The 14,064-nt window shown below is 34.6% G+C and overlaps 1 protein-coding gene across 2 annotated transcripts in view; it reads right to left on the bottom strand.

The window, feature by feature from the left end:
* REPS1 (RALBP1 associated Eps domain containing 1) overlaps nucleotides 1-14,064 on the bottom strand; it is a 63,433-nt gene that overhangs the window by 15,972 nt on the left and 33,397 nt on the right. For both annotated transcript variants that reach the window (XM_031611175.2, XM_031611158.2), the window contains exons 5-9: nucleotides 9,763-9,890; nucleotides 9,149-9,311; nucleotides 8,784-8,847; nucleotides 7,426-7,580; nucleotides 2,601-2,722 (exon numbers count right to left, since the gene is read on the bottom strand). In XM_031611175.2, coding sequence (XP_031467035.2) covers nucleotides 2,601-2,722; nucleotides 7,426-7,580; nucleotides 8,784-8,847; nucleotides 9,149-9,311; nucleotides 9,763-9,890 — 632 coding nt within the window. The remainder of the gene's footprint in view (nucleotides 1-2,600; nucleotides 2,723-7,425; nucleotides 7,581-8,783; nucleotides 8,848-9,148; nucleotides 9,312-9,762; nucleotides 9,891-14,064) is intronic.

Here is a 14,064-nt window from a genome sequence, read left to right as displayed (position 1 = left end):
AATATTTATGTGCATGTAAAAAAATAAAATGAATGCTACATTTACTTCTTATTCTACTTCTCTGAAAACATACTGCAGGCCATTTATTATTTGCCCTTGGGGTCTGTAGCTAGACACAGATGAACATCAACACCTACTAAACCAAGGAATGTGGTGTTAATGCTTCATTCATCCTTCTTGAGATACTACCAGAAACTAGTTACTGCTAACTCCCTGCTACATTGTAAACTACATTAGGTGTCTACTGGACTGCATCTGAAATAGTAAGATCAAAGAGCAATTATGGTAATACTTAATTAGCTAGGATAAACGTCCCATTAATTGAAACTAGAATACCTGTCTGAGACTCACAAAGATCTTTCAAAAATACCATAAAATTGTTAATTACTAAAAAGCAGAACTCACAACAAACAGAACTACCACTGAAAGAACATCTAAATATTTGAAACAGTTGTGAACTCCAAAGACACTACATCTGTGTCAAAGCTAATATGACACCTGCTTTCAATGAAAATTTAATAGGCTGTCCAGTTTTTCAAACTCTCAGAAGTGTGTGCAGCACCAGCATTGAAACTGGAAGAAAAAGTTCTCTGAAGTGAGAAACAACAGATCAGCAGATTGTAGAGATGAGACTGTTAAGCATGCATCTATCTAATCTATATAATTTTTGTATGTTCTTTATTTTGAAGTTTTAAGTTGACACCTTGGTCCATACTTTGTGAGCTTACACTACCTGTGCTTGAGAACTGGAGTATAAAAATCAATTGTGAGCTAGAAAAAGCAGAGTAACCCGTGTTTTTAAAACTAACTGGGACACAAATTTCTTGGAGAGGTAGTTCATCCAAAGCTGCATAGCTTTGCGAGCAACTCATTTGTTGATGACAGTCGTAAGAGATTGGAACAGGCAACAGACTGGTGCCTGCTGTAATACCAGAAATTTTTTCATGGCAATAAAACCTTGAGGACTTTGACCTGATTCATGCTGGAAAGAAAATGTTGCAAAGCAAGCAGGCACAGCAATACAGCTAAGAAATCAGAACAATTAGAACAAAAAGCTCTTAACATTTAACTCCTGGTATAGTTGATGATTGGTAGTATATTTATTCTGAAAATTTTTCCAAACCTCTTATAAGTTTGAATTGGCTTTCAAAAGAAAATATCACATTGTCTAGCAGAAGAGATAGTCAGTTCTGTAAAGAAAATTTTGGCTGACAACTAATATCAGCAACTTTGTTCTGCTACTGCAATTCTCTTATTCAACTGGTTTGAATTGCAGATACAGAATCTGTTCAACTATGATGCAGCTTACCAGATTAGGAATCTTCACTGTAAGCATGATGGAATACATCATGCAAGTTTAAATATATTTGCAGACATTTTCTCCTTGCTAGCAACGACTATCTGTTCACTTGACTGGAAAACATACCTTCTACAAGCAGTCTAAGAGCCATTCTATTCTGTCAAATAGAACTAAGAATCACTATATCTTGTATTTTTTTTATCTGGTAAAGGCACCACTGTGAGGCTTGCATTTGTCCTTAAAAGGAAGTAGACTCTTACCAAGTCCTTCCTCCTGAGAGATGCAGGAAATCTCCTCAGCTTTTAAACTTTAATCATTAAAAAAAATGTTTATTTTCTGTTTCACACCAATTCTGCTTTGATTTGTCTACATTCTTTACTACTAATCTTCTATCAATTTTAAGTCTAACCATGAAATGAAGTCACAAAAAGTTCTATCACAGCCAAGTATTATCATGTCTCTTACTGAAAAGAGTATCTTAGATGTTAAAGTTTTAGATGCTTCGTAAGAGTTGCAGAGTATTAAATCAAAGTGGCTTTCATATTTTTTCCTTTCTTATTTTTTTTTTTTCATATAATGAAAAACAAACTCTAGGAGTTAAACCCTCACAGGCTTTGTAAACAGTGGACATCTGTGAATAAATCTTCTGTAACTTTCATTTCAAATTTTGACAAAACACAATCCTACCACATAAGTAATCATATATAGTAAATACAGACACAAATAATGATTAAGAGAATAACTGCAGTAAGGAAAAGCAAAAATTGTACATTTAAATTTAATTTTAAGATTATTGGCTTGAAATCCAACTTTGCTTCTGAAGGAAACCCAGAGCTACGGCTCCTCTGTATTACTGGTGAGATATTTTATACTTCAGGGTAAAACTAGCTCAATGTCCAGACAAAGTCAGAAGCTTATTCTGAAGTTTTGTGGAAGTTTTGATTGTAAGATCCTTCGGAGTTACAAAAAAGAAAGCACCCAGAGAAATTAAAAAAAAAAAAAAATCAACTGAAGTTCTCCAATAAATACGAGAGGAGATCATTTAGTGATGAATATGAAGCTTAATTACTATTAATTACAACATTTTAAAAATTCTCACCTCCCAGTGAGGCAGAAAAATTGGAAAGGTAACATTTTTACAATTTAAAATGTATAGAACCTTCTTGTGTTTTAGTGTCCATTGTCCTTGAGTTTTTGTCAATGCATTCACAACTGGTTATCAATAATCCACTTATGAACTAAATATGTTCACACAACTTAGATATTGACAGTGGCAATTAAATAACTTAGAAGTGCTAACCTCACTGCTCTGATTCAATTCTGGCCAGGTCTGGTTTAGGGATGGCATTGATGGAGACTTGCTTGGAGGTGCTTCTGCTGGAGAGCCAGAGTAACCAACCTCACCAGTTTGTTCCCCAACTTCTGAAATGAAAGTAATCACTGTAAGTCAGAACCGTTAACAGCATTCACTTTATTCTCAAAAAGGCTGTTTGTATCTTATTCTAAAGTGCCCCTTATTTCCACTTTCTGAAAGAGCAGACAAAACAGACTGAGTTAAAGGTGCTACACCCCCTTATGATGAGAATCTTAGTGTTTTCTTCCACAGTATCTCGCAAATTGAACCGGCTTAGCAGCTGTTACCTTGCAAATGTATGTTGTTATTGTCATTCTAGTTTTCCCCAGGCTTTCAGCAAATAGAATTCTTTGCAGAAAGCCTCCCCTCTTTGAAGTTGCACAGTTTTTCATAATGCAGCACACATTTGTTTTAATTAGAAGAGAATTGGGTAACCTAGTGGTAAATAGCAGATTAAAAATTCTGCATAACAATGAAATGCTGCTTACAGCGTCAACTAATTTGCTACATCTCGCAATACAAACTGCAAGCAATGTCTTGGAAGCCTCAAAAATTGAAGTTCAGATTACAAATTGAAACTGTAACAGGAATAGGTGAAAAAACAACTGATCAGTAGCTAGATATACTAACAGAATGTCTGTAGACAAAATAATTAAAAACTCTGAACAAGGTAATATACTAAACAAAATAAATTAGTGAAAATCAACTGCACCATCAAAAAGCAACAACAGCCTATTGTCTTCAAAGTGCCTAAAAAGAATATCTGAAACATAGAAGTTTTGAGGCCATTAGAGGCTAAAGTGTTACTGATATATAAAACAAAAACAAAACCAATAACAACACAGAAATAAGTAACCTGCTGAAGCTTCAAAAGGTCTCAAACTTTCTGTAAATAGCAGGCACACTGTTGAACTCAATGTTTCCCAAATTATACCCAGTGCCTACCCAACATCTTGTACTACTGTCCTTCAGGAAAAACTGCTTTACAATTTTTTCAAGATAGAAGCTGCACCTAATACTTCATTTTAGGAAAAAACTTCTGGCAATAAAAAAACATCAAGGTTATATCAAGATGGTCTTTAAAAGCAGCATATATCAGCAAGTAGTCAAGATGACACAGTGTAACCACTACACACAGAATTAACATGTTAAATTCAACATGCCAGTGGTAATGTTTTGGGAATGTATATTGCATGTTCAGTGCTTTGAAGCATGAAGTGAACAGTGAGTTGAAAAACACTCCAAATTCTCATTTCAACAGTGGTACACTAGATAACTGAACCACAGTTAAATGTAAATTCAAAAGATAAAGGTGGAAAACTGCTGTGGACAGGCTGTATGGCTACCTGCAATTCAAGGCATTTACACAAAAAAACTGATCAGGCATTTCTGAAAAGCAAGTAGGTAACTAAACAAGAAAATGCATGCCAGATTCCTTATGAATGATAATCCAGTAGCATCAAATTAATTCATATACAGTATTAAGTTCTATTTTCTATAAAAATAAGGAAAACAAGTCTTTTTATTTAGGTATGATATAATTATGAAATCATTTTTAACCTTAAGAAAAATATCCTGTAGAAATTAAGTATTCTTGCAAAAAACTGGATTTTCTCTTAATGAGGAAAATATCAGATATAACAGAAGGAAAATTTGTTTTTCCTTAGAAAGAAATGGCATTGTTAGAGCAAACTGAACAGAAAAAAACCACCACAAGTTTACAGGAAAGCAAAAACTTCTAAATTTTGTAATGGATTGTTAATTTTTATAAACTGAGATAAAATTGATTTAACTGTAAAACAGTTCTTGTCAGCTGCAGATCATAAATTTCATCAAGACGGGTGCTATAACACATAAAATACATGTTTAAGGACTTGGAGAGAAGCATCTGTACAACTGACTTCATTCTCCTATTTCAGTGCAGTTTTCTTCTACAGGTTGTTTTCACATAGACATTTGACTCATTCTGAAAAGTGTACATAACCTAATTAGAAATACCACACCACAATGTTAAATCTTAAGTGGAGCTGCTGCAATCAGAGATTTCTTTGTATAATATGATCCAATTCAAAATACTAACACCATTCAAGCCTATTGTGGAATTACCAGAGTGTTCTATGAACTTAAAGTCTCATTTATTTCCCTAGGTCAGCACAGATATTACCACCTCATTGAAAAATTGTTCTTTCAAAATGCTGGAGGGACGCAGACAAATGTAATATTGCAAAACAGCTCTATGTCATGTGAGAGAAACGCATCTCTGCTCACAAAAGCAGATGTCAGACAAGACCAACACAATAATGGATTTGAGACACCTGTGCTTGATCACAGATTCAAATAAGCAGGAGCAGCTGCCAGACTAAGTGGCAAGAGTCTTCAGTGCCAGTCCAAACAGAAGAGTATTAGAGCATTGTTACTTCTCTTCCTCTTAGCCACTGGTTCAAAATCAAAATGGAAAGAGACAACATTTCTAGCACGCAATTGAAGTGATTAAGGAAAGAGTTTCTAACAAAAGGACAGAAGTAAATAAAGGCATTGTTTATGCTCTGAAAAAGTTTAAACTTCTATCAAAGTAAAGAAAACAAAAATCAAGTAATTGACCTTCTAAAACAGTCTGAAACATGATATGCACATTGATACCTCCATTGCAGATGAGGATTACTACACTAACAATTTCTTTTTTGTGTGTGTGAAAGGTGTATCACATGAAAAAAATACAACACTCAAAAAGCTATTCCAGTGCCTTGCTTTACACTATTTCTGAGAAGGCTGTCCAGAAGCAAGCATTATCAAAATATACCTTCTATGAGAAAAAAAAAACCATCATAAAAACAGGTTGATCTTCCTAGGCTTGATCTACAGTCCTCACGTTGAGCAGACAGCTTAACATATACAGTAATTTGCACTTAGACCTATCAGTAACTTATAATTATTATTAAAATAGTAAAATTGGGATTTGGACCGTTGTAATTACAAGTGAAGTTATAGCCAAATCAGTAACCTCTCCTTAAATAATTAATTCAGTGTACATGTACTGGTGACAAATCTATGTCAGGTACTAGAGAAGATTAGTTGTTTCCAAAACTAGAGGCCCTAATAAAGAAGAAATAAATTAATAGCATAGAATGCAACAAGTTTGCAGATTATTTTTCATCAATGCCTTTAAAATCATCAGCAGAATTAAGTATCAGTTATATTTCTGTATTTTTATTTTTTAAGCACAGCATAATAATCTCTCAGTGTTCATAAGAACAAAGCAAAATTCCTTTAAGATAAGAGGGAAAACATTCAGTACTTTTAGAAGTAGTTTTTCTTCACACTTAAAGACAACTCTGTACTTCTTGAAATTTTATTTTATCACAGCTGCCTGTGTAATAAAGACAGACACATAACACTTTTTGGTTTCATGTCCAGTTAATAAAACTTTCAAGGCACTTCAGCTATATAACAAAATCCTCAATGCTGTCTATGCCGATCAAAGCAGTAGAAAACCAGGTATGAATGTAGACATTTTTGTAACTATAGCTTTTTGTTACTTCATTTCCTATCAAGAAGTTGCTTGGCAATCACCTTGACATAACAAGAGAGTGGTTAGTTTTTAGATAACTGTTGATACTTCTTATGAATGTCTTTGCCATAGTAATGTGCTTACTCATACTGAAAACACTACAGCTGCTGCTGGCTGCTGCTGAAAGGCTGAGGAGCTGAGTGAAAAAAACATGGTTTAATTATTAAAGCAGAGCCACACTATCTAGTTTAAGAGCTTCTCAGTAATTGCCAAGTGAAATTCTCTGACATCATACACACACAGTAGGAAGTGACTCCTCTCTGTTGAAATATTTAGTAAGAAGATAAAATGCTAGAAAACCACAATACTTGTACACCCACCTGTGCAACTTCCAGAGCCAAGATTGCTTAATGTTTGTTTTTTTTCTAGTCATTAAATTTTGCTTTTTTGAAAAAATATAACAATTCACCAATAACGAATGGCACCTAAAAATAAACTTCCTCTAAACATAAACTGGTAAGAGACAGTAAAGTAAAAAGGCTTCAAGTTTTATTAGCTAATAAAAATTGAATGACTCAACATTTTCAAGAACTATAACAATGGAATTTTGAGGAATCATTCGTATTTCAATTTAATTTCAGTAGAACTTAGTTTATTTCAAGTTCTATAAAAATTCAATGTTCATTGCAAAGACCATATTTACAAAGTAGATTATAGGTATTCTGCTTCCTTTATCTGTTTAAAAATAAAAATGAAAGATGGTTAAAACCATCCTGCTTTTAAACAGCATTTTTACATGTGCTTTCGTCCTACCTCTGACATTATATCTCAGAATATTTTTAAGTACTTTCAGGACTTAGAAACAAACGCCCTATTTTTAGAAATTAGGGCAGACAAAACATTCATTTGAAATCCCAATCCAAATGTACTTCAGATTTGAATTTGGAATAAAGCGTCTAATTGTGAATATAGCTAAGGAAAACAAAGCTATCGCAGTATAAACTATAAAGGAAACAGGCTGTATTTCAAAATGAGACCATACATATACTATTCTTAAATAACATCTCCCTAGAAAAACATTTGCTTAGATTAGTTCTGAACACCGGAATTATGGTTTCTAAAAAACTGCACACTGATTCATCTTCTACCAAGTACAGCAATATGCTAGTTCACTTACAAACCCCCAAATATCTCCTGACATACTGTAATTTTAATTATGCTATCAATTGCAAATAGTGAAATTGGTGCTGAAATGCATCTTACCTGTTGAGTCTTCCAAATCAATCAATTTGGGCATTAAGCTTTCAGGTAACTTTTCTGGCAAATCATATCCATTCTTCCTAGCAACTACCAGATGAAAGGCAGCACAGAACTCATCCAACGTCAGTGCACCATCTTTATCAAAATCCGAAAGTTCCCTAAAAAGGAGAACTTACTATAAATGAAACCAAATTTATTTCCAAAAGACATATTTCTGTTGTGCTACTCAGAAGAAGAAAGAGTGCAGCCTACAGTTCATTTTTGCCTATTAAGCACTCCATATTAGCCCTACATGCTCTATTCTCCAAAGAATAGCTCCAAAGTTTTTACTATCAGTACTTAGAAGTTAGAGCAAATCTAACCCTCTTCTCTCTCTCCAATTTTTTTGTTTGGTTGGTTTTTAATGCATTTCTCTGCATTTAAGATAGTATTATGACATTATTGGTGTCAGATCTTGGTACACTAATACTTTCTTACAGTGATAGTGCCAAGGCAGCATGATTTATTTTCAGTAAAATGGGAAAATATCTGAATTAGAAATCACTGCGTTGATGAAAGATCAAATCTTTCTAGGTAAGTCAATTAACGTTAGCATGCAATGATGCACTATAAATTCCAGAACAGAATGAAAGAAAAGATCAGTACCTAAAAGGGGCCTACAGGAGAGCTGGGGGGGATGGGACTTTTTATAAGGGATGTAGTGACAGGACAAGGGGAAATGGCTTTAAACTGGAAGAGGGTAGATTTAGACTAGATATTAGGAAGAAATTCTTTACTGTGAGGGTGGAAGATACTGGAACAGTTTACCCAGTGAGGTTGTGGATACCCTCTCCCTGAAGGCATTCAAGGCTAGGCTGGATGGGACTTTGAACAACCTGGTCTAGAGGGAATGTCCCTGCCTACAGCAGGGGGTTGGAACTAGACGATCTTAAAGGTCCCTTCCAACCCAATTCACTCTATGATTCTAAGATCTATACCAAAACAAAGCTCAATCATGAAGTACTACTAAATGCATCTCAAAATATTTGCATCTGTATATTTTATTTAAACTTCCTTCCTGAGACTCAAATAAACATAGGAATAAGGAATTTATAATTTATATTCAAATGCATCTTTAAAATTGTAAAATTTCAGAGTAAGAACTACTTGGTTTGAAGTGTTTAAATTTTAAGAAGCTCAAAATACTGCTTAAAGTATCAACCTAGACCCATTGAAAACCACTAAAATATTGGCATAAATGTGAATAGAAATGAACACAGTATAGTAGTGAAACTTTACTTAACACCTTCTAGTAAGGAGATGGATAACAACAGATAGCTGTGATCTTTTAAAACAGCTATCCCAAAACACACCACACTTACCAAATGTGGGAAAGTTCAAGAATAGGTAGTTTCGACTTAGTGAAAAATTCTTTAGCTGCAGATCCTGAAAAATTACAATAACAGTTTTTAATGCTTGAACTATTTTAAATCATCAGAAGACTTACAGATTCACGGTAAACAATGTAAGCTATTTAGCAAAGGTTTAGAGAAAAATGGCACTAATTTCTAGAGATGAAGTGAAAAGCGGTTTCAAGTCCTTTCTTGAATTACACTGCAGTTTACCAGAATGTTATCACTAAAATGCAATACTTTCTTTGAAATGGTACGCAAACCTAAGTACCCAACAAAGTCTTTGTACCAGAACTGCTGCACCCACAATTATATTTTTTTAAAGAGTAACTTACCTGGTATAAATCCATTTAGATCAGGTTGAATGGTTTTAAACTGATTAACATAATACTGCCTTTGTTCATCAGTTATTTTCCAGGGGTCATCATAACTACTTGATTGCCTACGAATTTCATTTGTTGTTGTAGCTGATGCTACAGTTCGTACTGTTGTCTGGTCCTGAAATGAAATATTTTTTCCTCAGTATTATCTACCTAAAGTGCTCTTACGAATTCTCAACTTCTTGCCTTCAAAAAGTAAAGCATAGTTATATCTCACAGTAGTTTAAAAACTACAAGAAACTATCAGCATAGTGCATCTACAGGACAATGACAGGGTATTTTTGCACATGGATACAAATGGGTAGGAATGATTGCAGTTATGTAAGCAAAGAAAAAACCAACATGGCACATACACAAAGCAGCTAAGCACAATTATTTCATAATTGTTGACATTTTTAAAAATTAGTAACTTGCAACTACATCACTTATATGAAGTATCTGTTGGGTAAATAGCATTGAACAGACTACAGCACAGCTACACAGTAAACATCTGCAGTGAAAAATATATATAAAAAAATGGATTGCAACCATCTGAATGACGCAAATTAAATACCAATAAAGTGTCACACCTGGACAGAAGCAGGATGCATGGCTAAAAGAGCACTGGTTGGTGGGGTATCAGCAAAACTGACCCAATTTTCTTGGTGAGGTGGTGGTGAATGACCAGACCATATGGGATCACTAGAAGTAGATGAGCCTGAAAGTAGAAGAAACATTTCTTTTTTCAAATAAAGAAAAACAAAAAACAAAAACCTGAAAAACTGAGTAAGAACTACAGATACAGAAAGCAGCCCCAAAAGTTTCAACTATGAAACACAGGTTCCCATCAGGAAGACACATGCTTGTAAAATGGTGAAGAAAACTGAAACCAAATTGCAACAAGGTGATGCTGTTTGACCTCCTGACAACTCCTTTAGACTTCTATATTTGGTCAACTTAAATCAGTACTAAAAAGACAGAAGTGAGGAATGAGCTTATTGCACATATGCAAAATTTAAACTGTTTTATACATTTGATGCATCTTATATACTCAATATATAATACTCAAAGCTTTCTCCTCATTGAAATAAGCTTTTGTACTGACAATTATTTAAAAGTGGCATAAGATTTCAGAATGCAATATATTTTAAGGTTTTTTTATTTTTGTTTTTTTTTAGCTTTTAGTTATTCAAAGAATATACCCTTGGATATTCCTCTTCAAGAAAAAAAAAAAAAAATCAGGCTTTTCAGCATAGATCTTTTTTCTCTAATTAATTCCTAAATGAAGTCAGTTGCTTAAATACAGTCCAATAATAATAAAAGGCACCCATACAGACTGCTGACACCTGCCACGTATTAAGTAACTGGAACACAGTAACTAATTCATCCAGTGCCTTGTTGTAAGAAACTTCTGAAGTACTGCTGACACTCAAAGTATTGATATTAAAACACTGATGAAGCAAATACAGAAGCATTTGGTCATCTGTTGCTCTATGTACAAAAACTGGAAAATTCTATTAAGTTGCAAACAAAAATTACAGATTTAAGGAAGGCAGAGCAGAGGAAAAAACAGACCATCTACAATAAGTCTATAAGAATCTCAGGACTCCACTCTACTCTACCACTTTTTAAAGAAATGCTTAAGTCCTTAAATCTCGACAGTAGTTACAGAACTAAATATTTTACTCTTATAGAAGACATTTCTAGTAGGAGAAAGATACAGAAGGTTTTGGAAGTGATAAACTGAATACACAAAATTGAAAGATTATATTATTTATGAATTTCATCAAAATAATAAACCAATTCCATCCTTTTAGAATTATCTTTACTAGAATAAAAAGCCACTGTTAATTACTCCTTTTGTTCCTTAACGAAACTTGACTTGTAACCAAAACTCCTGAGAACAGAGGTAATAAGATTAACAATTCTTTTTGCCTTGGAGTTTTTCTGCAGCTAGTCTAACTCTACAACTTCACAAAGAAGCATGCCAAAAAGCTTTGGAGTTTCTTTCCACTTGTTCTCTCTAAGCACAGAGCAAGCAGACAATGAGAATCAGGCAAGTACCTCCCATTCCTCCTATGAAAATGCTACACTTCAAGTTTACTTGTGTTAAAACAGCTTTCCTCTTCTGTCCCTCAGCCACTGACATTATTACCAACATGTTTTTGGATTTTATTCCTGTCTTGATTTGTTCAAACAGCTTTACTACAGTTCAGTCTGTACCCCCATTTGCACAGTACTTTCTCCATGCTAGCATACTAGCATAGCAACAAGGATACCAGTAGTACTAAATTGTCATAACTTCCAAGTACTTCACACATACTACAAGAGCTATATCCTTTCTCCTGACCCCTTCAATCATCCCAAGAACACTTGTTTCACTGTTCTTGTTATGCAGATTTTTTAGGACATAGGATGGGAAGGCTGAAGAACACACACACAAAAAGACAACTAGTAACTGTGGACACCTAGATGTATACATAGTTATGAAATAAAAACAGCCAATAACTCAATTCTCTCTCTTCGAAACGACATCTATTTCACATTTGAATTAGACATAGTCATGCCTCAGTTTCTTCTCAAACCAGAAAAACCAGACTAGGAACCACTGAGGTAGAGGTGAAAGTGGAAGAAAATAATCACAGGGAAGACTCTGAACAGTCAGCACTTATGAGCTGTTACCCAATCACTTCAAAAGCCTGTGCGCTTTTATCAGAGAACACGACTGAAAGCACTCTGAATAGAGAGCATGCCTAAAACTGACTATCAGATATCAGATTAGGACTAGCTGAAGAAGTCTAATGCATAATGTTTACTATGGAGACATAACTTGAATTCCTGTGGCTGCTCTTTATCCTTCTGCCGTAGATCGAATACCACCACATTGTTAAATTTGGAAGATGATCTAATCTCCTGTGGGATAAAAGTTACCTCTTCACTTTAAACTACAAACATAAATATAATAAGTGGTCTATCCAAACAACAAGCTGCTTGTACTTTTAAATAAACTGTGAGTTTACCTTATAAGAACTCATTTTTCAAGTAACCTTGTAAACTACCAAGAGCACTCCTTACCACTAATTTGTGATGGAATAAAACCAATACAAGCACAATAATAAAATGGTTTAGAGCTCTTCCCTCCCTTAATAACCATTCTATGTAACAAGGCCTTAAACAAGGCCAAGTATCAGTAATTACTGAAGTATTAAGTAGGAGACAGAGGACCACTCAGTGCCTTGCAAGCAGCGTAAGAATCTTAGAACTCTAAAGACAGAAATGAAATGTTAATGCAATAGACGTTCTCCATTTCTGTCCGTGAAGTTTCTAGGCTGTTTCTGAGTTGTACCAAAACTGCCCCCAACAAGGAAAATAAATCAACATGGCTTGAAGCTGCAAATTCTCACACATATTCAAGACATTGAAATAAAACTTGAAGGTAACACCAAAGAAAGCTGGCAGAGGTCCTATGACTGAACAGAAGACCTAATCTTTTTGACGAGTTTAAAATCATACTACAAACATAAACAAACTACACACATAAATGTTCCGCTCTGCTTCCAGTCCAAACAAACTACAAAATGATGAAAATTAAAATAATTTCTAGCCTCTATTCTGACACACCACTCAACAATCATTTGAAGCTAAGCCAGGAGAAAGGATTATTTCTCCTAAGTTTCTCATGGTCAGCACCCTTCTAGATACTGAAGCTAGAATGTAAAATGAGTTGAAGTTAACATAATTTTATCCTCTTCTGTAACTCCAGGAACAGGAGGTTCTCATTTCACATTAATTCTGTTTCCTTATGTATTGGGTCTGCTTGCAATTGAATTCATTTTCTTCATAGCAGCTTATATGGTGCTGTGCTCTAAATCTGCACCTAGAACAACACTGATTAATACACCAATATTTTAGCTAGAGGTGAACAGTGTTTGCATGGCCTCAAGCCGCCTGTTTCTTACTCTGCTCCCCTCATTGAACAGACTGGGGAGTGTGTCAAAGACTGAGAGGGTACACAAGACAAATAACTCAAACTAATCAAGGCGATATTCCATACCATGTAGCATCATGCTCAGCAATAAAACATTAAAAAGGACAGGCAATCTAGCATCAGCTATCTTTTGCTTGGGAACTGGCCTGGCTGGTGACTGACTGTCTTTGAATAATTTCTTTTCTTTCACTTCTTTCACTTCCTAAACTTTTTTTTTCTTGAACCATAAGGTTGTTTTGGTGTTGGCTTTTTTTTTTTTTTTTTTTTTTTTTGCTTTTACTCTTCCTTTCCTCTTCCTCACCCCACTGAGTGAATGTGAAGGTGTATGGTGCTTAGCCATCTACCAAGGTTAACCCACAACACCTTATAATATGAGGGGTTCAGTTATCCACTTTATTGTTCCATGAAAACTAATCTAGGAGAAGAACCAGACAGATCAAACAAGTCAGAACCAAGACATAACATGATTGTTAACAGCTTTACCTTAAATGCAAATTAAACAATTGGAAGACTCGAGAGACTTGGGTTTTAATAGAATTGACAGACATTTGAAGATGAGACCTAACCTAACCATAAACTTTATTTCATGCTATGTATTAATTAGATCTAACAGAATCATGCTCACACTTGAGAGCCCCATGCTTTGAAATGGAACCTCTGTTATCAACCATTATTCTCAGTGTTCCACAGACTATGAAATAAAAGCAGAGAGAACTGGGTTCTTATGTTTCTTGGATCACAAGTGAAATGAGATAGTCCTGCCTTAAGTCCCCTATTGAAATAATGTAATGTCACCTGCAAATTATCTGACTACGCAAGAACATCTTATTTCAAAATAAAGATGAGCTTGCAGAACTGATTTTAAGGTAAGTAACCAAACATCTCTCTCGTTCTGCACCTTAAT

The sequence above is a fragment of the Phasianus colchicus genome, chromosome 2, assembly GCF_987193195.1.
Source record: "Phasianus colchicus chromosome 2, bPhaCol1.hap1.1, whole genome shotgun sequence".
NCBI classification, from domain to species: Eukaryota; Metazoa; Chordata; class Aves; order Galliformes; family Phasianidae; genus Phasianus; species Phasianus colchicus.
The sequence above is the reverse complement of the archived record's forward strand: the minus strand, read 5'-3'. Positions and strand labels throughout refer to the sequence as shown.